General features: G+C 36.5%; 2 protein-coding genes and 1 long non-coding RNA gene across 6 annotated transcripts; all 3 read right to left on the reverse strand.

Annotated features, from left to right (window-relative positions):
* Positions 1–2347: 2347 nt before the first annotated feature.
* On the reverse strand, positions 2348–4602 carry LOC133723699 (uncharacterized). Its single transcript, XR_009853199.1, has 2 exons — positions 4435–4602; positions 2348–2513 (listed from the first exon to the last, which is right to left on the reverse strand). It is a non-coding gene; the product is annotated as an uncharacterized LOC133723699 (long non-coding RNA).
* A 7400-nt stretch (positions 4603–12002) lies between these two features.
* LOC133722671 (transcription repressor OFP6-like) lies at positions 12003–12895 on the reverse strand. Its single transcript, XM_062149542.1, has one exon. The coding sequence runs from the start codon at positions 12833–12835 to the stop codon at positions 12278–12280; it is 558 nt and encodes a 185-aa protein (XP_062005526.1). The 5' UTR covers positions 12836–12895; the 3' UTR covers positions 12003–12277.
* Positions 12896–14293: 1398 nt separating this feature from the next.
* Positions 14294–20020, reverse strand: LOC133722130 (uncharacterized). Of its 4 annotated transcripts, none has more exons than XM_062148954.1 (13): positions 19888–20020; positions 19542–19784; positions 19381–19454; positions 19192–19263; positions 19078–19106; positions 18304–18354; positions 17825–17875; positions 17027–17086; positions 16851–16933; positions 16377–16524; positions 16131–16181; positions 15420–15524; positions 14294–14662 (listed from the first exon to the last, which is right to left on the reverse strand). In XM_062148954.1, the coding sequence occupies exons 2-13, from the start codon at positions 19622–19624 to the stop codon at positions 14522–14524; spliced, it is 948 nt and encodes a 315-aa protein (XP_062004938.1). In that variant the 5' UTR covers positions 19625–19784; positions 19888–20020; the 3' UTR covers positions 14294–14521. The 4 variants fall into 4 exon arrangements, with proteins under 4 accessions (XP_062004938.1, XP_062004939.1, XP_062004935.1 ...); XM_062148955.1 differs by having other exon boundaries at positions 19542–19802; XM_062148951.1 differs by having other exon boundaries at positions 19542–19661; positions 19888–20011.
* Positions 20021–27575: the final 7555 nt, after the last annotated feature.

Here is a 27575-nt window from a genome sequence, read left to right on the forward strand (position 1 = left end):
CCATCTTTTTAATATTCTAAGAGGTTGAAAATTTCGTTAGCCTAAAGTATTAGGTCAAGATGTTGCAATGTAGCTAGCTAGGTTTTGGATTCTGCATATCAACCAAACAAGTTCTCTCCTCCTTGCTGACACTGTGGCAACACCATAAATGGGTTTATCTCTCTTCATCAATGTTGTTCAAATCTATCTCAAATAAAAGTTTCATCAAGTAGTTCCCAACTGAAAATACTCAACTGAACAAATCTTATATCTAAGAACTTTTCACCAAGTCTATTTCATCTATTGGTTCGATTCCTTAGGTTGTAGATAATACTAATCGACCTATAAGTAATGGGTAATTACTTATCTTCATAGTGATAGTATACAAGTGCGAGGGTACTAGAAATACTGAACTTTCAGGACCACATTATTGGAATGGTTGAGACCTAAAATATATTCATCAATAATCTGGACAAGGTAATTAACCGCTTGTAAGGCTTTGCATAAAACATTGCATGTAAGGCATTGCAAAAATTCTAGTGACAAGCATGTTGACGCTTAACTTATTTATGGCTCTAACTCTCTTACTCTCAGCTGTGTAGGAAACTTCAAGAATAAGGATTCTTCCAAAATTGTACATCAAACATTCTAATTCAAGGAACTTAAGGTAGCCTAGAACAACAGCATCATGAATTTTCAAATCATTCCTATCTTAGATTATATCTTATTAGGTCACACTAAACTTATAAAGGCTACGAAAAGTTACACCGGCCTCAAACAAGTTTATGGATAGTAGCTCACATACTGTTAGGGCTAGAATTTTTGAACTTTGAAAGGGAATAATTATTGTAAAAACTATTCTTAGTAATCTAAACAAAATCATGATTCTAAACTTTCAACAAGAGCTAGATCTTCAAGACGTACCTGTCACCTTTCATATCAATATCCTTCAACACATGAGAATAAATTTGAGTGGAAGGAAATCTTGCATGTCCAATTGTTTGAGTAATAGTCTTTTTCCATAATCGATCAATGCTTAAAGATCTTCCCAAATGCACTAGGACCAATATTGCTATAAACTAATCTTATTCACCAATATTTTCACTAAATACTCCTCAAAATTTCTTCTATCTGTAGCCTACTCAGCAATTATTTCAACCAATAATTCTAGAGCATTCTAGGAACCACTTAATCTACTATAATAATGAACCCCATTTTCTTTCTCTCACCAGACTACTCTAAAGATCCGAGTTTCCCTAAAATAAGTTTAATTTCCAAATGAAAGGATCTCTTCAATATCAATTTACCATAAGGATATCAAGCTAGCCCTAAACTGTTTCTAGATCCTTGTTAAGCAATTCAACAACTATCTTATATGCTAAGCTCTTTTAGTATCTTGCGAATGCTTAACAATTCTATCAAGGCTTTAGTACTCATACTTCCATAATAATCACGAGTACATCTAAACGAATCATTTTACTCTACTCATACTAAAGTATATAACTTCCACTCACTGTATACCTAATGTTATCCAAAACAACTTAGTCTCAAAAACTTGTGTCACAAAATCATATGCCAATTACCATATTGACTAAAGCGTATACATGTCATTATCACTGCTTGATCAATACAAAAATTTGAGGGAATGGTTTGGGAGAAGAAGAAATTCAAACAAAGGATCGATCAAAGCAACTAGCCATATTGACTATAATAGTTTGATTAATAGAAGAACATTAGACAAATAATTCTTGATAATTACTCTCTTCTTTTCAATGAAACAAAACCCAAACAAATCACCATGTCATCTTCTAACTTGATAAAGTCAGTATATAAAATATAACTGCAATCAAAGAATAGGGATGCATAATACTCATCGAAGCTTTCAATAGCCTAAAATGCATGTATATGCTTACATATATAGTACCCACCCCGTTTATATATTTTCATTTATAGAAACCAAAACTTAAAAGGAGCTTTAGCTCTGATACCAATCTGTCAAGTGATCATTGATAAATTGATACATAAGTAACAAAATTCAAACTAAAACATTAATGATATTAATATGATTCAAACACAAAACTTCAAGATGCAACAAACTATATATAAATAAGAATTTATACACAACTTTTACATGCTGAACTATACACATAAATATAACCCTCCCCGTTCTTGTTAAGTTTTAAATTTTTTTTTTTTTTTTTTTTTTTGGCAAAACTTAAGAGAACGAAAGCTCTGATACCAAACTGTCACGCCCCCAAATCCAAGGCCAATATTGTACTGAAATATGGCTCGTGAATTTGTGACGTGAGTCAAAACGAATAAAATTTTCTTCTTGAATAAATCAACAAGAAGTAAAAGAAAATATATACATGTTTGAATAGTACTTTTATTAGAAAACTAATATCGGTAATATATTTACATAACCAAAGTTAAGCAAAATTCGAATCAGTACAGGTATTCACTAGAAATAGTAGTAGAAAAATATTATTTTATCTAGTAGGTTCATCCCGTTTCCCCAAGCATCTACTCAATACCTGAAAACAAGAAGGTGTAGCATCATGAGCAACACAAGCCCAGTAAGTACACAACTTACATTCTTATATTAATGTATCTTATAAGAAATCAAAACTGAACAACCAAGTTAAAATGTACTAAGAACCATTTAAGTTCATACGAATTCTTAAATATGTATATATATATACACACAATACACACACACATATATACAAATATATTCATTCGTGTGAATGGTTTGGTAATAAATCACATAGTCACATATTCTTATCAAACCAACAAATATTGTAGCATTAGTATGTGAAATAACATTAAAGCAACACATGCTTGATTTTCTTTTTACTAATACCTTCACATATTAAAAATATATCATAGATAGATATTTGATCAAAATAACATAAGTACACTTCTCTTTTTAGTGAATTTTCAGATTAACTGGTAACAAATCACAAATCCACGTGTTAGGGTCCGACGTACTATACCCAAAACACGGGAAAACCAGGTTGACTGGTATCAAATCATAAATCCACGTACTAGGGACCGACGTACTATTCCCAAAGTACGGGTAAGCCGCAGCATACCAAGGACACAACCAAGGCATGTATACTCAAAGTAAGCACCCTTCCTAAGAGTATAATAGTGCACTATCTGAAGGGACTAGGGCCCACAGCTTAACAACCACGAAGCATAACCACGAAGCACCAAAACACATTTACCAGTAATTCACTTAAGCACGGGGTTGTTGTAATCACCCGGCTTCATAATTGTACTTTTCAGACATAATCAAATTCACAACATACAATCTTTATAAATTATAGATCGTAATATATGTATATGTACACACACATATAGATACATATACTTAGGAATAATCTCATATGAGAACATGTATAACATAATTGTATATCACAAATAAGTATCTTAGACATAATCAAATTCACAACATACAATCTTTATAAATTATAGATCGTAATATATGTATATGTACACACACATATAGATACATATACTTAGGAATAATCTCATATGAAAACATGTATAACATAATTGTATATCACAAATAAGTAAATTCACTAGCAAACAACATAATTAAAAAGAAGTTTATACATAATTGAAATAAGGTAAAATAGGTAATAATAAAGCACAAGCATTAAATAAGTAACTATAAACAATTAATAAGCTTGTAAATAACTGAAATAAAGTAAAATAATAAAGTGCAAGCATTAAATAAGTATACACAATTTAACAAAATTATATTATAGTTAGTATTTCAGTTCTTATGTCCAAATCCATTGAAGTTCATCAACCATGTTCATGATTCTCCGATTAGAGTCATCAAACTTCAAAATGTGTTATATTGTCCATCACAAGTCCGAATTAGTCAAATGAGTACACCATTTCAAAGGATTTTTCACAAGGAATTCAATGGAATAAGTCATGTAGTCCAGATCAGAGGGATATAGTCCAGAAAGGGTGAAGAACCATAACAGTACAGAAACCGATATTTTTGATACTGACCTTTGATGTTTAAGTCTTTACGTACGGTGTATTTTACCATTAATTCTCAAACTCTCCATATCACAAGTAGAGGTCCTAAGCTTCAAATTGATATAAAGTTTGTAGAAATCGGATAAGAAATGAGAGAGATATGAATTTTTGAAGTTGTGATGGCTGTATGAGATTTCCAGCGAGTTTAAAAGTTGAAAACTTTGATTAGCCATAACTTCTTCATTTCTTAACCTTTTTGAGTGATTCAAAAGCCTAAATTAAAGAACTTTTGATGAGGAATTTAATACTGTAATTATTTTTGACAAAACAGAATTTGTTATATACGAAAATACGGGTTTGCAGCAAAGCAGATCCTTTTCCATTTTATCATTGATTATGCAATTTGATAAATCTTAAAGACAAAAGAATATAGAAATGTAATCATGTACTTACTTAAGAAACTCAGAAGGTGAGGTGAAGATTTTGGTCTTGAAATCAAGCTTGGACTTCTTTGACAAAAAGGGAATTTCTTAAGAGAAAAAGAGTGAAGGATTTGTGTGAGAATCTTGAGTTTTCTCTTCAACTAAGGAGGCTTCAAATCAGTTTTGCACTTGATTGTTAAGCTTGTAGGAAAATATGATAGAGATCATGTGTTTATATAGGCTAGAAATAAGCATAAAATAAGTAAGTGACTTAATATTGTAAGGTGAGTGACTAATCACTATTTAGGTTAAATGATTAAAGGAAAAGATAAAATAAAAAAAAATAATAAAAGAAAGAAAGCATAAATCAACTTGCTAATTATATATATATATATATATATATATATATATATATATATATATATATATAGATATATATATATGTATGTATGTATGTATGTACACACACATCCATATGCACATTTACCCAATTAATAAGTAAAGAACTTTAGTGCTTTCTTAAGGTAAAAATAGCAATAATTAGTACTAAAATGACATGCATCACAAAAATAATATAGATAATAGTATTGAGCTCAATGATAAATATCGAGTGTACACAAGAAATACGAACTAAGGTATTTTGATAAGTTTACTAGAAGTCTAGTATTAAAAAAAAATTACATATCTTCTCAGTGCGGTATGTGATGATATTGATTTCTAAAAAGAAAATACTCAAAACAAAGTAAGACTTTTCGAATATAACTAATAATATAGTGTTCTATAGTTGACACTAATTTTCGGGTTATTACACCCTTATCCTTCTAAGAAAACTGCGGTTTCTTAGCTCTCAAACTCTCAGACTCTCGATCAGGCCCTGTGAGGGGCTCTGATACCACTTGTTGTATAAACCTAGTACACACAATATGCAATATCTGAGAGAATTCACTTGTTTATTCAAATGCTGAATGTTGGCTTATATAGCCTTACAAAGAAATAGATAGAAACAAACGTATTGCCCTCATAAGTAAGGTTTAATGTATTCAAACCTAACTGCCCTCATAAGTAGAGTAACGTCCTCATAAATATGGTTTATTATCTGCAATAACTAAAACATACCCTCATAAGAATAACAGCTAAGCCCCAGCTGTTCCAACAAAACCTGCCATGATCTCAAAATATTTAATCTTAAATTCCAAAACGTTTTCGTACGTCTGGGCTGCAAGCACGTAGTAACTAGTAAGAAGGAAGGAGCAGTTGCAATTCAGCATAAATAGAACTTGAAATTACAGCATTGGCTAAGAAAGTCATGTGTATAGCCCGAACTAACCCAAGATAAGACTAAACAACAAAGTTTCTTGAACAACTTAAACTCAAGTGTCAAAATTAAAAGTTGTAAGAGCATTCGGCAGAGTTATCAATCCGACGACATCTCATAGCGCAAAGGTTAGAAAAAATATAATTGAAGGATACATGATAAATCTCCAAAACATTGAAGCAATCTAATAACTTAATGAGTGTCCTTCATATCTCTCAAAAAAAAAAAAAAAAAATGAGTGTCCTTCATAGTTGCTCAACTCTAAAAAGAACATATAATGTAGATTAACAGTTGATGGTGTTCCAACCTGCGTCCCAGATATTGTACCAATTAAAGGATAGCCATAAGCTTTGTTCACAGCCTTGTAGGGTTCTTTGGGTTACAAAAGTACCAATTATTAGAACCATCCCTAAAGTGACTTAAACCCCTAAATGTCTTTATAAAGCAAAAAATTATAGCTCTAGGGGTATGTCTTGAACTTGGGCCAAAAAAGGAGTCACTGTCTGTCTTGTCATTACCATTTTTTTCCATCCTCTTGGTTGGCCACTATGTACCTCTTTATTTGTGAGTCGCATTTGATTCTCTAAATCAAAAGTTTGCATTTTATTGGTCTAGAAAGAACCTGAGCCCTGAGGCATTCGTATGTACGTAATTGTCGTCTCCAGTTACAAGTTGGATTACTTTGGTTGCACAAAAGTTGAATGAATATACAGATGATATGTCTATATGTTGTACCCCAAACCCTGAAATGAAGAGTTGGATACCTTTTGTCATGCCCTTTTCATTTGTGTGGTTAAATTAAATTTTAGTTCATGTATTTTGAATAGATTTTAATTTTAGTTAACCAAAAGCTAGTTAAAAAGCTTGATACTAAAAAATTTACAAAGATAAATCGATACTGGGTAAACTAGTAGAACAATAATTTAATTTGATGTTGTATAAACCACACAGTGACACAAAGTCTTAAGAGTAAGATTGTAAGAATGGTCACTTGAGGAATTGTCAAATGTTTCTTTCTTTTTATTCAAATTTTTGTAACTCATATAACTTTGTTGCGGGTGATGTATATATAGAATTAAGTTTTAACGGGGGTGGTACTTTTTGCTTTAACTCAAATTTTTATTTTAGTATTGGGGATAGATTATTCCCCCCTTCAAACTCTGGACACTCGGGCAACTCTAGAGTTAGTGTACACCAAAGAAACAAGACATTTCTATCACACAAACGGACAACCCATTTTGCCCTTCATTTTGCCTATGGTCCACCTACACCTTGGTCCATATTAGAATTTTTGCACACAAACGGCTCCATAACTATCAACCGCATCCTCAAACAATCTCGAAATTTGTGTATATCAAAGGGAAAAAAGAAGAAGACAAACTTCAATCACATAAATAGACTCCACAACTGGTGCAACATATCAATCAACGCTCGTAGAGTCATCAAATATGTAATCAACTAATGTTTGAGTTTTATAGCTCATCACATGATCGTTTAACAAGCTAAACTCTAATAATGCCAAGAGGGTTGACATTTTTTGTTAGTGAGAATCAAACTTTAGTGATTACAATTGCAGAAAAACCAAGTTACCAACACTAACTTTTTTTAGTTCGTTCGCACAAATTATCTCACTAAATTTCTATGAAGAAAATTTTTAACAAGAGTACTTACTGATCGACATCTAGATCACCTCTCAATTATAAAGTATATTTTTATCAATAAAATAGGAAGAGATAAAAAAATTATAATCGAATGCAATTCTCCCTCACCTCGCCAACAACATCATAATTCAATTCATAAATGTAGCTGACAAATGCAAAAATTGAACGTTGTCAACTTTGAAGGGCTAGTCAATTCTATGAAGGAATCTTGTCAATTAATTGCTACAGAAAACACAGATGGGCCTCCATTAAAGACCCAGGAAGCAGATTATGAATGCATCCAACTTGGCCCCTTTAAATCCTCGCAATTAAATTTCCTTGTTTCCTGCGATTCACAAGCTAAAGAAAATGCCAAGTAACTTGCAGTAAGATCAAACTCCATCTTCATCCCCATCTCTTATTTGCTTTTATCTGATAGTGGGGAACATCTTTCTCCTTTCTGTGGACCAAAAAAAGAGCAAAAGAAAAGAAAGATATTCCTGCCTTTTAACACATGAACTCTAACTTGGGAATGCTTGGAAATTCAGAGGCATGAACTCTAATTGCCACACTGCAATGTGTAAAGGTATGAACAAGGAGGATCTTTGTGACTTTTGGTGAGTTGTGGGTGTTGCATTGTGGTTACAAACGGAGAGTGGAGTGGGTCTTCATCATATTGGCCTATCCCTATCACAAGATGACTTTGATCATGATGAATTGATGGTTCCAAGAACCCATCTAATCTCTATCAAAACTAAGTAGATATATGTACACCTTTTTGGTTGGGCAATTATCCGAGCATACTCTTACGTTTTCTCCTTTGAATCTTGGAGTAGCGTGTGGTAATGGTTGTGGATTGTGTTAGCTGAAGCAAGAAGGAAAGAAAGGGTTTGAGCTAAGTGCGACATCATGACGTGAAAAATATTGGAAGGAATTGTTTTTGGACCTCCTTCATTTCATACATAATTTAATAATTGAGATTGTTCATTTTAATTTTTTATGAGAAATTAAATATAAGAAGCTAACTCATTACTCATTTAATTATCACATTTTAGATTACTGAACCATATTCAATTTGGTTAGTTTTCTGTATTGATGGTTATTATATATAGGGACGGATCAGGTGGCTCTGGTATATAGGGACGGATCACGTGACTCTGGGAGTGTGCCAGTGGTGCAGCTGCACAGGGTCTCCGGCTTTCGGAGGCCTCCGAAGTTTATAACACCCTCTTCTCTTTTTTTTTTTTTTTTTTTTTGTGTGTTTCTCTTTATATATTTTTGAGGAGGTTATGAAGTCTATAGTGTCTTTGCTTGTCTTTTTTTTTTTTCCTCAAGTATTTTTTTCACTTTCTTCTAATTTTTTCCCCATCTAAACCCATTTATTTTTATTTTACCGTTTTCGTTTTCTTTGCTTGTCCTTTTTTTTTTCTCTTTAATTTCTTCTCATTTTTTCCTATCCAAAACAATAATTTTTTTTTAGTAAAATCTCATTATAATTTTCTCAGTAGGTCTCTAAAATCTCAGAACCGGCCATATATATGAACATAAATAGGTCATACAAAGAAAACAATACATGCGTGAATCATGAATGTTCTCTTTAAAACATATTTGATATGATATATAGTAGCTGATGAGACCTTAATTGTTGTGCAATTAGAGATGCTAAGAATTAAGCCGACAAAAACTAAAGTCCATTTGAAAAGCAAAAACTAGATAACAAAGAAAAAAAATTTCTTTGCCCTTAGAATTAGGCTAACTCAGAAAGATCAAAGACTGATGTAGGACGAGAGTGGGCTTGGTTTAGCCGGAAAGTTAGAAAAATAAAGAAGCGGCGTAGAATCAAGAAGAGTGATTGGAAAATAGGTAACTCACGCATAATGAGGTTATTAGCTGCTGGAATATTCAAGAAGATTAGGTTTTGGACTTTTCGGGTTTCTCGTGCGAAAAGTCAGATTCTGGATTGTGAATCAGATTGGAGTAAATTTTGGCCAAAATGTCCGTTTGAGACGCATAATACCTTTCCGGAATGGGAACGACGAGATCTTCAAGACTCACTTTAGTGAGCTCCATCAAATTTAGGCCAAAATGTATCGCCTTAATCATCTGATTCGTGATTTAGTATTTTTAGGCTAGTTTTACATTCTTTTTATTTTAGGTTTTCTAGTTTATTTTGGATTTGTTTTGTTTTAATCCGTGGGCTTTAGGGTTTCATTGTTAGTCGCCCTAGGGTTTGTTTTCCCATATATAAGCAACCTTAAACGGCTGCAGAACTATCTTTTATCATATTATCAATCAAAATTGAGAGTTTTCTCTTTTATCTCTGGTGGACTCCAGAATCTTTATTTTAGGTTTATTGCTGGTAAACCTAGGTTACTTCCGACTGCGTCACACATTAGTGTCGTCCATGTCAATCACATGACAAGTAATTTCTTCTTTATAAAATTTTTCCATAGAGACAAGAACTTTACAAACCTCTGTTACTTGTGCATATTCATCCTCCCCAAATGGAATCCAGTATGGATCATTCAGCTTCACTGTCGGTAATTGAAAATAATCCACAACTTTGTTTGCTACAAAGTTCTCTCGTAGACCACTGTCAATTATTACATAGCATACCTTGTCTTTGATGACACCTGTAGTTCGGAAGTCGTCATAATCCGGCGTTGTGAATATCCAATGTTCCATGTTTCTTCTTTCTTCTTTTTTTTTTCCTTTTTTTTTTTTTTTTTGATTGATGAGGTTGTCCTAGGGCAAATCCCTTGGTATGTTCCTCTTCAACGAAACTTTCTTTGATAGATACTCTACGACCAGCGTCGTTGAGGTTGGTGGTAGTGAACTTCTCTCTTGGATCGTCGTCGGCTAAGAAGCGGGCGAAACCCGCTCTGATACCAACTGACGCAGCGAGAAACCCGAAAAGTCCAAAACCTAATCTTCTTGAATATTCCAGCAGCTAATAACCTCATTATGCGTGAGTTACCTATTTTCCAATCACTCTTCTTGATTCTACGCCGCTTCTTTATTTTTCTAACTTTCCGGCTAAACCAAGCCCACTCTCGTCCTACATCAAAGACCTGACCCAAGGGAAAGGCCTATAAACCAGGCCCAACCACTCAGGTTCGAACGAAATAGCAGTGAACGAGCAACTCCAGCGCAGCACCACCAAGCAACTTCTCCGTCACCCATGGCAACATCAAAGCTGCCGAAGCCAGTGATCCCACCCGATAGCTAAGCTGTCAGTGCCCACCGTCGTTCGGCCCACCCAAGCAAGCAACGTTATCCATCATCACACTGAGATCTAGGAGCAATCTGCCACCCAAACGAGCAATCTGGCCACCCCTACTACCACCACCAACAATAGATCCCGCTGCCCACTTCGCCTTCAACTACCCCGCAAGCACAGTCGTCCTCTCCGACCCAACAAAACCAGAGAAAATCAGACCACGTCTAGACAAACCAGTCCCAGCCAAGCCTCAAAATCTCGTTGAGTTACCCAGCTTAAGAAACAATTATATGGCGTTAAGGAGCACTGCCTAGATGCCCATACGATGACGACATTTCAAGGATGTGCTACTGGACGAACTGGGAAGTTTTGAAGGTTGAAAGCGCATACGGAGCCTAAGGAGGCTAGGGTTTTGCGTGCCTGAATCAACATTGGTTATAATTTGATCTGTGGGTTTTTAAACCAACAAAGACGTGAACAATTGAGGATCAAAGACTTTAAATCTAAGATGGTAAAAGTAACATCATAGTATATCATATTAGACATCTATCGATCATAAAAATGTTGTTGGAAAATTGACCGTAAATTTTATCGATTTTTTTTTTTAAAGAAGATAAAAAAATTTCACTTGTACCCCAATGGTGACTCTAACCCAGGACCTTGATCTTAGGTAGTGGTGATATCTATTATCTATACCTTTATCGAACTTAAATGTATAGATAATAGATATCACTAAAATACCAATTAGCAAAAGAAGAAAGTTATATTTTAACCGTTATTTATCAATTTAATAAAGCAACTACAATATCATATCACCAATTAATATAAGGATATAATAGTAAATGCGATTTATTACTCATTATGATGGAGTGAGTGACTGTGTGACTATGTCAATCCAGATTGAAGTCCCATAATATGACAAAGCAAACTCTATGAGATTTGCAAATTGGAGAGAGAAGGGGATCAAATGGCAGCTAGCTAGCTTGTGCAACTGTGAGTAATAACCTAGTGGCTAAAATATAATGAGCGTCTCTTGGAAAATGTAAGATGTCAGTCATAGACATTTCCATTCTCATTGAAAAAGAGCATTAATCGACTGTCCTTCCCCCTTCACCTCTTCCAACCCTCTCTAATAATTGCAATCCAAATCCCAATGCCAATCTTTTCCCCCCACAATGCTTATTTCTTGTAACTTGGCTTCAATTTTGACCAACTCCACTTGCCCTACTCCCGAGTTTAGGACCATAGACCTTGCCATTGGGTTTTGGCTCTTCTTAACTCCCAAGTGTCAGAACTTTGATTTGCAAATAGTGCAATTGGATTGTCTCATCTATGATCTGTCAACACCATAAGACAGTCTGAAATTTTTTTTCCACAACAATGAACAGATCCCTCATAGCTTTTGGTGAGAGGTGAAAGAGTAGCAAACTAAAATGCATGCCAAACGGTCCATTCATGGATATCTTGCTTTACATACACCAAAACCTTACAAGAATTACGGCTTCGATGATACCCTAGTCTACAGAGGCAACGCTAATCGCACACTCAAAAAACTAATACTCGTAGAGGAGTGCAAATAACTCATCATTATGATTGTAATTTGCATTCCTCTACAACACTTACAACAAGCTCTTTGGAGCTTTTATCATAAAAGAAAATCTACAAAGAACGGTACAATTGCGGGCGGCACGTGCTGAATCTAATAGTCACGTGACTTGCGAGCAAGACGAAGCTGCATTGTGGAAGCACTAGACCTAACGGAGAAGACTCCATTCCAGATGTCAGTGAAAGCCCTGATGATGATGCCATGGTTGCAAGGCGCGTTGAGCTGCAAGAAGCAGTTGAGAAGCTCCCGGAGATCATCTTTCGAGTATATCTCGTTCTCCAAAATCATCTGAAGCATGGAATGCCTAAAGTCCAAGTAAGGGTCGCCGGAGTCCTTCTCCACCGCCACGCTCTCGCCGCCAACCCTGCCGAACCCCTTGACCGGCGTGGCGCTCTTGGCGACGGTCCCGTGGTCGGAAAAAGAAGCGTAGTCGTCGGTGTTTGGGGAGAATGTGGTGGTGGTGGAGTCTTTGTTGGAGGAGCTCGAAGAAGAGTAGTGGTGGTGGTTTTGTTTGCGGCCGCCGAACTTGGTGGTGATGAGCTTTGCCTTGGGACGGAATATGTGGAAGAGCTTTGGTCTTCTGCAGCTGCTGCAGCCTATGTCAACGGCTGTCACAGTGTTAAGGAGCTTCTTTCTGGTTATGGTAGGCATTGTTGGTGTGAGAGTGAAGCAGTGAAGAAGGAAGTTGGGATGATGAGGATGAAGAAGGGTTGGAGTAATGGAGTGTTGTATATAAAAGTGTGCATGTGAGCTCCTGAGGGGTCCCTGTGCTTGCTATGATTACTGCTCTGTTTTTCTCTTTAATGACAGACTGATCTGAACCGCAAGATTAGATTTGATATCTAGGTAGTAATCATGCTCAATGTTCCTGGATATTAATTTTGACTAGATGACTCTCTCAGAGTCTCACGTGAAGGAAGGCTCATAATTAATTTGTTTTAATGGTTAACTATATAATATCTAGACCAAGTTTGGGAAATGCTCCGGTGAGGGAGGTGGTGGCGAAAATCGGAAAGAAAAAAAAAATATTGCTGAAGAAGACAGAATTCGTAAAATAAAAGAATTGGAGTTGTTAGAAGTCTATAGGAAAATATGAAGTAAAGAGCAAATGAAATAACAAAATAGGAATGAAATCATTGAGCCAAGGCATGAATTAAATTCGCTTTCTTTATGATTAATTTGTCACTCTTTTTTAGTGTAAAAAGAATTCATTACAAATTGCCTCCAGATATTTATTCCGACGAAATATTCATTGGCACATGTTTGTCTGTGTGTGTACGTGTATATATATATATATATATATATTTTTTTTTTATAGCAGGCTATCTCGACGAATTGTTTGTCGGCAAGGTGTGTCCCTTTTTTTAGATACATTTTAACCACTAAACATTAGTTTGCCAAAATATAATATTTTTAAATTTTTTTATATATATATATAGGATGCTTTTACTGATAAACATGTGATCGCGCAACCGTCTCTCATTTTATTCTATTTTTTTAGGGAGAATAGTCACTTTGGTCACTCAACTATGACTCATTCGACATTTTGATCACTCAAGTTTTAAATATATCACTTTGGTCATTCAAGTATTACACTGTCATTCACAAAAGTCACTTTGTTGTGAGAAAAAATGCCCCTTGGGTGACTTTTGTGAATGACAGTGTAATACTTGAGTGACCAAAGTGATATATTTGAAACTTGAGTGACAAAAGTGTCGAATGAGTCGAGTTGAGTGACCATTTGTGAAATTCTCCCATTTTTTTATGGGAAAATTCTTGACGCCGAATCTTAGTCAACAGAAGGAGCAAAACTACATCTATTTTTTTGCCGGAGACTTCTGCCAACTCAAATTTTGCTAAAAAGTAAAAACCGTGCATAAGGCTTCCAATGAATCATTCGTCGGGGAAAAATGTGACCCTATTTATATAAAACCCAGGATCGGCCCTGGTTATCGACAAATAATGTGAACTTGGACTATAGATTTCAACGGGTCCATCTAACTGATGGTTCAGCTTAGATGGTAAAAGAATTTTTTTTTCCTCAAGTATAGTAGATCAACTCACTATCTCGCGCATTCTCCACCAAAAAAAATAAAAAAACTCACTATCTCGCATTTTGTAAGACATGTAATTAGTAAATGTGTACAAACAGCTTTATTTATCAAAAAAGGATTGGCCAGAAATGTGCTAGTGTCCACAGGCTGCTTCCTTATCTATTTTACTGGCACTTTCTAGTATAATCTAATCAACCAAGCAACAATCAAATGACTCAATTGATTGACTTATCCATCCAATTATCTTTGCATCCTAAAGAAGAACATGGTGGGCTAGGGCAGATCACAATGAAACTTTAATCTTGATCAAGCTTGCTACCTGCTCAGCAACCCACAATGAGCCAGCTTCAGTGCAACAGAAACCATGAGTAGCATGACCCTCTCGTTCAATTGAAAGAGCAACACCAGGGACCTGCTCGGCAATCTGGGACCACAGAAATACAAAATAAAGCCCAGATATTCAAGTTGAAAATCGCCAAAAGCAAAAGGTTGAAGAACCAGTCGCCAAAAGCAAAAGGTTGAAGAACCAGTCGCCAAAAGCAAAAGGTTGAAGAACCAGTCAATTTTCATCATTAGTCTAATCAAGTCTCATCAGTAACATTCTCATTATAATCCATCTGATTGAGAAGAAAATTCTACTATTCATTTATAAAAATCACTGGTTTTCTCAAATGACATCCACACAAGTTTATCATAATACACCTTGTGACTACCATGTTAGATGTCACAAGTTCACAACTTCATTAACATCTACATAAGAAAAACAAAAGTTGTTTGGTTCAAGCATACTTCTACAGAAATCAATGGGATAAACAATGCTAAACCTCCGGGGTTTTGTAAAGGAATTCTTTTTATGTCCAATCTTGTTATTATTCTCAACAGAATTAGAGAAGAAAAAGGAATAAAAGAACCCTCTTTATAACAAGTACCAAGCTATTGGTCTCTGTTGAACCCCTTTCAATACTAGGAGTTCTGTTCCGAGCAATGGAGTTCATACAAAATGCAACCAGAGTTGAAGGAATCTAGGAAGAGCAGGGGTCTGGAGGGTCATGAATCAGCATATGCATGCATAACTTATACACACATTTAGCACAAACAGGCAGACAGACAACATCCCACTCAAACTTTCTGAAACTTGGTCTTTCTTAAAGTTATGAATTTTCGATAACTTCTTATATTACCTCTTCAAACATTTGCAGTGGAGCCCAGTGATCATCAATGGCGAACAAAAATGCTATCTTGTCCAGATTTTCCCTCATGAATGCCCAATCTGGTGTTTCTGAAAGCTAAGATACGATGACCCAATAGTCAGCACAATAGTTTAAAGTTTAACTTTCCTACACAAACATCAATTTTGGTCTTTGTTGAAATTTAAGAAATAAAACAAGGAACTATTGAAGGAATTATAAAATGCTAACAAAACATACTGACATAATCCAACAGCACATTGAAATTTCTAGCTCAGATGTACCGGTGCTAGAACTATTTTAAAGATGAGGGAAAACGATGCAGCAGAATTTGAAGTTTCAAACACTTGCGTGACTAGTGAATGCATATATGAAAAGCAAGTATGAAGAGACTGTAATTCATAAAATTACATCAAGAATGCACTAGTCAGACCAAGTAGCCTGTACACTGCATATGCGACCAGTAACTAGATTTTCAGAAAGAGAATCAGAATATTATGGAAATTAATAGTGTGAAGATAATCTTGGAAAAAGCATATTGAGTAACAACAATATTGGCATAAAAGAAGGAAGGTGGCAGAAATATAACAACATGATGATACGCGGATGATAATCAATTACTACAGTTATTTTCAAAACAATATGCCTTAAATTCATCATTAATATTTTTTTTTTTATAAATCTACAACAAAGCCAGAAGTTTACCTTTTGGAATTCTGTCATTGCCATAAAGAGAATATTCCGCATTGTGTGGTACTGCAAATATACAAATCAAAAACTGAAAGAAGGATGCCAAAAACAACTCACAAAAACTTACTATGTGATAGTGGACTACGATAGTTAAAAGAGCATGCCAAAAAAAAAAAAAAACTTGATGACATTTTGACATTTCCGAAATATAAAATGACCTAAGAAGACAACTTCATCAATCTATTCCACACATTTCTTTACCTTTACCAAGTGAAAGCAAGCAGCCTCAACTGCAGCAGCTGACCATGACTTCCCAAGGAATGTGAGCACAATTAACCTCAAAAGTGATATAGGCAACAATCCCAAGAGCGCAACAATAAAGCTCAAGGCAACACATACAATGCGGGACCTGAAATACACTATTTTGTCTTAATCTCTATGATGCCTTCATGTAGATCGTCAAAATCATATTTTTCTAAAGAATCAACCGACATTTGGACCAGGTGAGAAACCAAAATAAAAGGTTGAACGTTAACTGACTCGGTCGTTCTCATTGAACATTACATGATAAGTGAAACAACAAAGCATAACAACAAGGGCGATAACTGGCTAACACGAAAGCATACACTAGTAAGTAATAACTGTCTATTGCATGGGCATCAAGTAGAGAGATGCCACTAAATGTAAACTACAAGATCAAAAGCATTGCCAATCACAACAAAGAAAGAACTTTACTCTGTAATCTTCCCAATAAGAGCCTGCTTTGTGGACTCTGCGTTTAACGCCAAAAACGGATATAGCCCAACACAATAAGTCACCTAGAATGCTCGCAAACTATGTCAGGGAACAGGTTCTCCAAAGTGAGAAACCTAAAGGAGAAGTATGACAGATGAGTAGAAAACATAATTCACCTGTTCTGGAGACCTCCTAAACATTTCCATGGATATATACGATCCAATAGAGTGCCCTACCTGCAGGAAATTAAATGTAAGTTCACAAACAAAAATAATAAAAACCAATAACTCAAGAACACAATCTTTCAAATTCTTTCCTGATATATTTGAAATCAAACTATGGAAGCTGAAGAACACAGCAATAACTGAGATCAGGTGAAACAACTTAAGAACACAATTCTAGTTCAAAACCAGGAAATGCTGAGAGATTTCTGTCACCCAATCATTCGTCAAAGATGAGCAGCACTACTGACATTGATTGATTACTAAACTCCTGTTACTTGTTTTATAATGGAACAGATATGATCACAATTTATTCTTCTTACTGAAATTTCACAGAAATATAGTTCATATTCATGAAAAAAACCTTACGAAACAATAAGAAAAAAAGTGAAAACAGAAAAGTTTGTGTATTAACACACAAAATACTGGGAATGCTTTGTGTGCCAACCCTTTTTAGTAACAAGACACATGGAAGGTTTCATGATTAACGAGTAGTTAGTAAGACTATGAATGTTTCTTGCAACATTGTTGATGTAACTGTGAGCAACAAAGGTGACCGGATACAGCATTGCTGATAAACAATTGATATTGGAAATCAAAGCTAAAAGATATTTAACCTGGAACCTCAATCCTAATGTGATTTAAGAATAGCTAATGAGCTATTGTACTTTTACACCCCTCTTCTCCAAACAACAAAGCTCTTTTCAGAGCCAACATCACATTGAAAAGATCAAAGATGGAAAATGATCCCACCAGTAATAAAGGGACTGCAGTATTTTGCAATTCCTGTTTGATGAAGTCCATCTGCAAAAGCACAAATTGAATTGAAGTTAGAACCATATGCGATGCTAATTTACTAAATATGTTTCAAAATAGGAAAATTGGTGTAACAGTGTCATTGGGAAAGAAATGGAAATGAGGGAAACAAAATACAAACAGGATCTGAGAACACAAAGTCACATCTGGAAGTCAAATTGGATTTCTTTGGGGAAGAAACTATTTTAATTATACATGAAATGAAACGAAAGCTTATATTCCCAGAAGCACAGTTCAATAATTTTTTGATATCAGTTCACACTCTGTCATCATTGAGCACATTGTCCAACAACAAGCAGATCCATCAACAAGGATTTTGATTTCGAAGGTTTAACATTCAATCTGCTTCTGTTCTCCATTTTATAGAGGACAGTATTAACTGGCCAACAAATCTGCCAATAACACAAGCAGTTTACCTTGTGATTAATTTGGGCTTGTAATGAGAAAACCCTTCCATGCTCCCAGTTCTATACAAGAAGAGAATAACATAACAATCATACCCATGACAGAAATCAGTGAAGCAAGTGTAATCAACTGGATGCTTCTTACAGATTAATGTTCTATACAGTTTGTTGAAAACAGAAAATCAGAACCATAATTAGAAGAATGTGATCAAAATAACTATTAAGCTTTAAAAATTGAAACTAGAATTTTAAGAATAGACTTGCATGCACAATTGGTTCAAAAGACTGCCAATTGTCCTTGAAAAAGTATTTGAACATCATTCTTCCCTTCAACACTTCCAGTTTTTCATAGAGTAAAAGTTGTCAAGTGCATATAAACTCTCCTACTTTTCCAAGAAAAAGGCAAGAAGACTGGTTAATGGCTTTTGGTTCATCAAGTCTGTGGTCTGTACAGACTAATAACAATTAACAATAGAAAATCAAAAGAAACCTTGAGTTCGTTCAACTCATGCACTCCCAACTAAGAAAGCAATTTTACTTTGGAAATACACCAATGCTGGGGAGAATAAACTTCATGAGTCGTACATTCTTATAGTTTTTCTTTCTACTATTAAAAATTTATAACATTGGGAGTCCACTGAACAAAAACTTAATGCAAGCTACTCCGAATTTGCTACACAAATCACGCTTGCTTCCATTTAGGTTCATAGTAGCAAGAAAGGAGAAAGAAGTGAAAATCATGCAAAGACTGACACTATAGCTTACATAAGAAAAGAACTGCAATACCTTTTTGGTGTGTGATATATGCCCAACAACTGAACAATCCAAGCAAATTAGAATAGTCATGACAATTTCAAAAGGATTAATCAAATTAACATAGGACAAAAACCCAAGTCTTGCCTGTCACAGACGCAGTTCCACCCAGCAGCTCATATAGAGCCTCCACAAAGTCTTTATAAAATGTAACAACACCTGCAACACCCACCAACCCAATTGTAATTCTCACAATTGAATCAGTCACACACACACACACACACACACACACACACATACAAAAAGAGAGGAGGCAAAAAAAAAAAAAAAACCCACCTGGATTTCCAGGGATGATTAGAACATGAAATATTGGATTGTCAGCTTGAATCTCCATTACTTCAGTAGTGTGACTGAGGCAATAAAATTACCCAAAAGCTTAAAAAAACCAAAACCAGAAAAGTTGATATTAATTTGGAGGCAAAATTAAAAGTAGCTACCTCGACACATCGCATAAACGAAATGCGACGCGCTTCTTCACTCGAAGCACTTGGTTTTCACGTTGTGAAATGCCCTGATCCATTTCTCTGCTCCGACAATAAAAGCTAGAGAACCTTGGCCTTATACGAATACGAGGATCAAGAACTGGGTTTCACTTGAAATATCGGATTGGTTGGTAGGTAAGCAAAGTGTCTAATCCCACATTGAATGATGATGAACTGGTTGGTAGGTAAGCTAAGTGCCTAATTCCACATTGAATGCTGAACTCTCTCAAGTCTTACCCACTACCTCGTAAAGAAGAAAGATGAACATGCAAACTAGTATGGAGAAGTGAGAGAAGGGTACCTGAAACGTAAGAGAGTGAGAGGGGATCGTGTAATGGGAGAAATGAACCCACGAAGCATTTCTCTGCTTTGTTTTGGGACTTTGTTAGCGTTCGAGGAATTTACGGCTGAGGTGCCATCTAGATCTACATTTTCTTCTTTACCAAGAGCTGCTTGTTAGATGAAGATGTTAGGCCATCTCCAATAAAGGGGTCCACATGCCAAATCCTAAAATATAGCATTTGTTTTATCTCTAACAGCAAGTTCACCCGTTAGGTCACCCACTATTCACTAATTTTTAGTGTTAATTTCACCATCTGGGTCACGGGCACAATGTATTTCGTGCCCTGGGTCACATGCACAGTGTATTTCGTGACCCAGATAATGAAAATATACACTAAAAAGCAGTGAATAGTAGGTGACCTGGTGACCCAACGGGTGAACTTGCTCTAAGAGCATCTCCAACAATGGAGTCACAAATTAAAGTCATTTGCAAAATTTGACTCCCCTAGAGTCATCACTATTCATTCATATTTTGTATCTCCAACCATCTTTAGTCAAAAGCCAAAGTCATTTCATAAATTAAGGGTGGTGCTATTCACACTTCACACACCCCCTCTATTTTTCTATTACTTTAATTCAATTTTCTTTTAAAATTACCCTAATTACCCTTCCTTATAATTATGTTTCTTTTTTTATTTTTTATTTAGCAAGTCAATCATCTTCAAATCCTAAACTCTTATTTTCCCGCAACTCTTTTTCATTCCCTCTTTTCTTTTTCATCAAAAAATTCTCTAGCATAGTCATTCTATCTATCTAATATGATGCTTTGAAGTTTAATCATGGTAGAATAAGAAACTTTAGATCCATCTTTTGAGAAAATTTTACATGAAAAAAAAAAAAATTGAGTTCAGTGATCATTCGAGCCCTTTTAAATCTATTATTCCTGGTAAGATTCTAACTGAAATTATTTGGTGTATTTGAATCCATTGAGCAATTATAGATCTTTACAATAACCTAATAATGATGGCCTTATGATTATAAACATGATTTGTTCTACTATATTATGCTAGTAGAACATAATTTTGTCCCTACACAAAGATTGCAACTCATTGCATTCAATATTATGTAGAGCATCTCTAAATTTTGTGCACATCATCAGCTGCAGTGTGGAAGCATGTGGCTGAAGTGGATAGAACGTCGATTCTTTTTTTTTGTTTTTTTTTTTTTTTGTTTCAGGATGATGCACCTGGATTAAGAATCATAAACCAACAAGCATTGAGTTTGGTACTTTGCAAAGTATAAGGACAAACTTTACAATTTGAATTCAGTTGGATGAAGGTGATTACCTGATAAGCATATTCTTTCTCTAATAATACATGTCATTCCACTTAATAAACGTATTATTTTTCCTTCATTTATAGGTAAAAAAAATTGATTTATTGTATAATTATGTTTGATTCATGATTGAATTCCCAAATAGAAAAAAGAAAATTAGAAAAGAAACAGATTTACAAGAGAGGGTAGTTAGGGTAATTTATAAAAAAAGATTGAATTAAAGTAATAGAAAATTAGAAAGGGGTGTGTGAATAGATAAAAATGGTGTGTGAATAGCACCAGCCTAAATTAATTATTTTAAAGAAACAATTAAGCCCATGTGTGGCTAGGGCCCACATCTCCCCCATCTCAAGCCATTTGGCTTTCGTTCTTCATTCCTTAGTCAAAATAGCTAAACTTTTGACTAACAAGTCAAAATGACTACACAAAGTGAATGGTTGGAGATGCTCCCAAAAAAAGCCAAAGCCATTTTGGCTTTTGACTACACCGGTTGGAGATGCTCTAACAACAATAAAAGAGCCATAGGGGCTCTTAACTTAACTCTTTGGCTAGTCTAGTCTAAACTTGTGGTCCTAGCATCTACCAAAACGTGGAGTATCTGGCTGACAAAAGAAGACAAAAAAAAAAAAAATCCAACCACATCCATTCAGAAGAAGACTAAAAAATGGACAGCTTGCCATTGGTTGAAATGAGAATCAATTTGCTTCCCAAATGTCAAATGTTCATCAATGACTATCAATTAAACATTAATTACCATAATTGCAATTAATGGCTAAGATTATATGGCTGTTATTTAACAATGGCTAGTTGTTTTTTTTTTTTTTTTAAACAAAACAGTAAAATTTTAAAATATCATTTTTCTCTATAAATACAACCATAATTTCTCTATAATTTCACACCTTCGATTTTCCTTCTACAATTCACTTCAACAAACTTCTACTTGTTTTAGGAAAACTGAAATTGGGAGGGAATTGAGTTGTGCTTTCATTGATAATAGGGGCCTCTTTATATAGAGGATTACAAGCATAGAGATAGAGCTGTATATGGAAACATAATCGTACATTGATTGGATATCTACTAAGATTATCCGAGATTATCTCTAATACAAACCCTATTACAACTAGAGCAAGTAACCTAGAGTTTGGGCCAGACACATATTCTGGATTTACTTGAACACTCCCCATTGTGTCGCCCAAACGTGGTGCTCCCCTCGTTGCCTCATTAAAAACCTTGCCGAGTAACAAAAACCCAGTGGGACAAAAATAACATCGGTCGAAAGGGAAAAAGAGCACAACACACCCTCCACGTTTCGAGATCAACATGTAGACATCTCCCCCTGATGTCTGCATCTCCCCCTATGACTACGGTCATGAGAGTTCGGATAACTTCCGCAGACGATGCTACCAGCATGTTTCTCAAAAGTGGAATTTAGGCAATGACTTAGTGAGCAAGCCTGCCATACTGTCCTCAGATCGAACCTAGTTCACTTTGATCTTGAGGAGAGTCTGTTGTTGCTGATTATGCTTGGTGTTGTCGCTTTTGATGTAGTCTTGCTTCATTTGTTCCAAACAAGCAACATTATCCTCATAAAATGCTCGTAGGCTCATCTGTGGTAGACTTCAAACCACAATTTCTTCAAACATGTGTAATTATGGATCCAATCCATATACATTCACGAACCACTTTGTGAAGAGCAATAATCTCTGCATGGTTCGAGGATATAGCGACTAGGGTCTGTTCTGTAGACCTCCAAGATATCGCGGTCTTACCCATGGTGAACACATAACCAGTTTGGGAATGATCTATGTGTGGGTTAGAGAAGTACCCAGCATCGACAAAATCTTCTAAAACACTAATGTTGTGTTGGGATGAGGATAAAAGATGCAGGCCATTATTGGCGGCATTCCTAGTGTGTGATGGGTTCAAATCCATTATCTCTCTGTAGGGATAGAACAAGCCCATATCAATCGTACATCTCAAGTATCGAAAGATATCTTTTACACCAATCTAATGGTGTCGCATTGGCGCAGAGCTAAACCTAGCTAACAAGCTCCCTGCAAATGAGATGTCCGATTTTGTGCATTGAGCTAAGTACAATAATGCGCCTATTGTACTTAAGTAGGACACTTTTGCCTCTAGCACTTCTTCGTCATCATCCTTTGGACTAAGAGGATCATTTTCAGGATCAAGACTAAGGACGATCATGGGGGTACTTGAAGGCTTGACCTTGTCAAAATGCGTAAGCATCTATCAACACGATGCTCAAGTTCCAAACCGAGACATAATCGTGTTCTCCCAAAATCCTTCATCGATCTTAAACTTAGATTTCAAGTGTTCAGCGGTTTCCCTTAACTCTTTAAGGGCTTCCAATGAAGATCATATCCAACATGAACCGCAATCAAATTCGGAACTTGTTATGAAAACGCGCGGGCATTACATATCTCTTCCCAATCAAGTAGTCACTTTAATGAGCGTTTCAACCTCATTGCAAACGCGCTCTGTGGTCTAGAGCCACTTGACTTGGGTAAATGAAGTTCACCATGAACCTTCATGTATATTCCGTATCTAGATCCCCATAGAGATATGCACTGACCACATTACAAGCTGCATATTCAGTTATTCGGAAACTACCAATTTGATAAAGTAGTGGAGTGCAAGGACATTCATTATGAGAGAATATGACTCATTGTAGTCGATTCCAAGACGTTTTTTTGAGAAGCCTTGAGCCATAAGGCAAGATTACTATATCTTTTTCTTATCACACTTTCTAACGAAGACCCATTAGTCAACAGGTTTTATGTTAGGAGGTGTTGGCATCATTGGCTCGAAAACCTTCCTCTTCGTTAGAGAATCCAACTTAACCTAGATCACATCTTTCCATTTAGGCCTATATTTTCTCTACGTTGGCATTTATTCATCAACAGAGCGTGGTTCGATATCATCTAACTCAATAAACTCATGCTCGAATACATCATCAATCATGATAGAGTTTCTATCCCACGTCTCATGTACACTAGTGTAATTTTCAAAGAGCTCTATATTCTCAGGAATAGGTTCTGATGTTGAGGCGTCCCCAACGATAACCATAATCTGGAAGATTCTCATGAGACGGATTTTGAGTGTCGATGATCAAATGATTGAATTTTGTCAAAGTATCCTTCGAACCCACGGGCCTCCCAAGCATCCTAGCTGGGGCCATGACCTGTAACGCCAGAGTGCCACTCTTTATGGCGTTGGCGATATGCCTACCTCCGCATAGGGTGGCGCTACATCCTTTCGTAGGGACGTCCATCCTTGCATGCATATTTGCAGCAGATATGCGTGATCTGGTCACTTTAGCAGGGATCGAGATGAGACATAGTGCGGACAGGCCACGACAATTCATGTCGTTCCTGCTGAACATCCATGTTCTTATCTCCCCCTAACGACAAGAAGACTGTCTCATCAAAGTGACAATCCACAAATCTAGCGGTAAAGAGATCGCCTAGCAAGGGCATTAAGTGGCGGACGATTGTCGGAGTCTCAAATCCAACGTAGTTGCTCATTCGTCTGTAAGGACCCATCATAGTGCGCTGTGGTGGCGTAATTGGCACATAAATAGCACACTCAAGTATGCGTAAGTACGAGATACTGGTACCAATCACTAGCTGTAATGAAGAGGTAGATTGAGTGGCGGTGGGTTGTAGACGAATTAGCATAACCGCATGCAATATTGCATCACCCTAAGCAAATATAAGGAGATTGGTGCGCATTACCAATGTCTGGGCTACCATCGAAGTCGTTTCTGCGAGACCATTTGGGTGTGTTTATGGGAATATGATGTCCAACATCAATCCCGATGCAATAACCATTGAAAGTCTTCGATGTAAACTATCTAGCATTGTCAAGTCCAATGGACTGAATAGAATGATCCCGTTGTCATATGATATGTGCTAGGAGTGTAGTATAAGCAGCATTTACAGGTGGACAATGGCACACCATGTGACCAGCGTGTTTGTGTGTCAACCAATATCATGAACTATTTAAACGTTCGCAAGTTGGTTGAATCAGTCCACAGAATCCCCACGGATTCTATGTAAGAACAGAATGAGTATGGTCATATCATTTGCATAAGATGGTCTCAGTCCTAATTTCCCTAAGGAATGGGCTTTGTAAAACTAGCGAGAGGCCTTAGAAGCAATCAATGAGAATTTTGGTTGGGCCTGAGTGTCTGAAACGCTATTGGAAGCAAATTTGGTGATTGCAGCATCACCTGGGCGCTATCACCCTGATGGACGCCATCCATGGCATCATGGATATGGATTGTGCCAGCCCTAGGTTGGTGGTGGCGTGGACGGCCACGGCGCCAAAGGTAGCAGCGACGGTCACACTTAGTCCAGGAATCAACTTTTGATTCATGCTTCGTTTTGCTTGAAAGAATGGATGTCCATGTGAAGTCTTTAGTAGACAGATCATCATGACTAGGATGATCTATCCTGTCATAACAAAGCCAGTATGTGTCTAAATCTAAGAGATCTTCTCTCATAACTTTATTGGATTTAATAGGTCGAATAGTGACATAGAGTCCATTAGAGACACATAAATTTCTTTAAGATGCACATTTGTTCGCAATCATTAGAGGTATTGCAAAGGAACTCATTTCCGTTCTCTACATGCGTTCCGCATGAAATTCTTTGGCTCAGACTCTATTGATTGAGGGGCTTTGAAAGCGTCATTTAGATGGCTCTTAATGTTGGTGGAGCCACCAACATGGCCAGAGGTGTTGCCTCCCTATCTCTTTCCACGTTGACCTCTTCGGTTCCGTGTCCACCTATTTTGGTGGTTACCTTCCTCATTAGAGCAAGAATATGGACCAGAACGTCCAGAATTATCCCTAGATTTAGGGTTTCGCTCTTGGCACCCTCCCTTAGGGGTGCGACTATAATTGGACTTCGAAATATGCTATGTTTCCACGGGTCTCGAATTATAGTTCTTCACAATGATATTGTCATGCTTTTCAGCGACATTCATAGCTCCAATGAGCTCATGAAACATTGTGATTCGTCCTGCAGTAACATCGATTCGATAGTTCTTAGCAACCATCAATGCAGAGACGGGAAAGGTAAAGAGAGTCCTCTCAATCAACATCGCATCTGTGATATCTTTTCCACATAATTCCATTAAGGATTTAATGCGAAGTGCTTCTGAGTTGTAGTCAATAACTGACTTGAAATCACAGAAGCGGAGGCTATGCCATCTCACTTCTAGTTCAGGAAGCAGGGTGTCACGGACGTTGCCAAATCTTTTTTCGGATGAGACCCACAATCTTCTGGGGTCTTCTTCGTTCATATACTCGTACTGGAGTGAATCATCCACATGACGAGTCATTAGGATGATGGCTTTCGCCTTATTTACCTCTAAGGCTGCTCTATTTGCTTCCAAAGCTTGAGCTTGCTCAACAGTTAACATGTCCTGGCTAGGCTCGAGAATTGTATCCAGGATTCCATCAGCCTTGAGATGTTGGCGGACATCATGAATCCACTTATGATATTCAGGGCCTGTTGATCCCATTGGAGCGAAGTCCAGTTTGTTCAGGTTACTCATCTTGCAAGAGAACAAGAAAAAGTGTTAGTTTCGGAGCAAAAAAGGCTACGACGAAAACATATATAAAATTTCTTAGTGTAATCGCTCCCAAGAAATTAAGGATTTCTGAGCGTAGCGCTTCCAAGAGGTATTAGATTAGATCGAAACAATGATGTGTTCGTGGTCGATCATAACTTCTCAACAAACTCTAAGTTTGGAGGACTCTACAAGCTTAGAGCTTGGAGTGAGCAGAACTCCCACAGTTCGGCTTTTGGTCTCCCCTATGAAGAAGAAAGGGGGTAGAAAAGGGAGGTTGCAAGTCCCCAAGAAAAAGAAGAGAAAAACAACAAAAACTTCAAATACGGGAACTGATAGAACCTTTACATACCTTGAAAAGTGTAAAACAATTGCCGGAAAAAATCGCCTGAAAAAGTCGTCGCCGGATGTTGGCGGTGGTTGGCCGGAATTTTCTGGCAGTGGACTGCCCTTCTCCTCTCTTTTCCTCTTTTTTTTTTTCTTTTTTTGTCTTCTTTCGGCAACGTGGGCCTAGGCCTGGGCGTCTGGACCTGAAAGACCGAGGACCCGACCCGAACCGATCAAAAAAGCCCGATTCGGTTCGGTTTTGCTTTGAAAAATCTCGGTTCGGTGCAAAGACCGACCCGAATACAGATTCTCGGTTCGGTGTCGGGCTCCATGATTTCTGAGACCGAAAGACCGAAAGACCGATCTAATTCAGCCTCTCTCGAAACCATCTCAGGCTCTCAGCCTCTCTCTCGAACCCATAAAGTCTCTCCAGTAGTTTTCACTTTT

The sequence above is a fragment of the Rosa rugosa genome, chromosome 7 (assembly GCF_958449725.1).
Source record: "Rosa rugosa chromosome 7, drRosRugo1.1, whole genome shotgun sequence".
NCBI lineage: Eukaryota > Viridiplantae > Streptophyta > Magnoliopsida > Rosales > Rosaceae > Rosa > Rosa rugosa.

Excerpts from the sequence above, each read along its gene's own strand:
- LOC133722671 (XM_062149542.1), bottom strand. The coding sequence starts at position 12,835 with ATGCCTACCATAACCAGAAAGAAGCTCCTTAACACTGTGACAGCCGTT.
- LOC133722130 (XM_062148951.1), bottom strand. The coding sequence starts at position 19,946 with ATGCTTCGTGGGTTCATTTCTCCCATTACACGATCCCCTCTCACTCTC. Across the intron at positions 19,455-19,541 it reads CGTTTATGCGATGTGTCGAG|TCACACTACTGAAGTAATGG; the intron begins GTAGCTACTTTT and ends TTATTGCCTCAG. Across the intron at positions 15,525-16,130 it reads CAATGACAGAATTCCAAAAG|CTTTCAGAAACACCAGATTG; the intron begins GTAAACTTCTGG and ends ATCGTATCTTAG.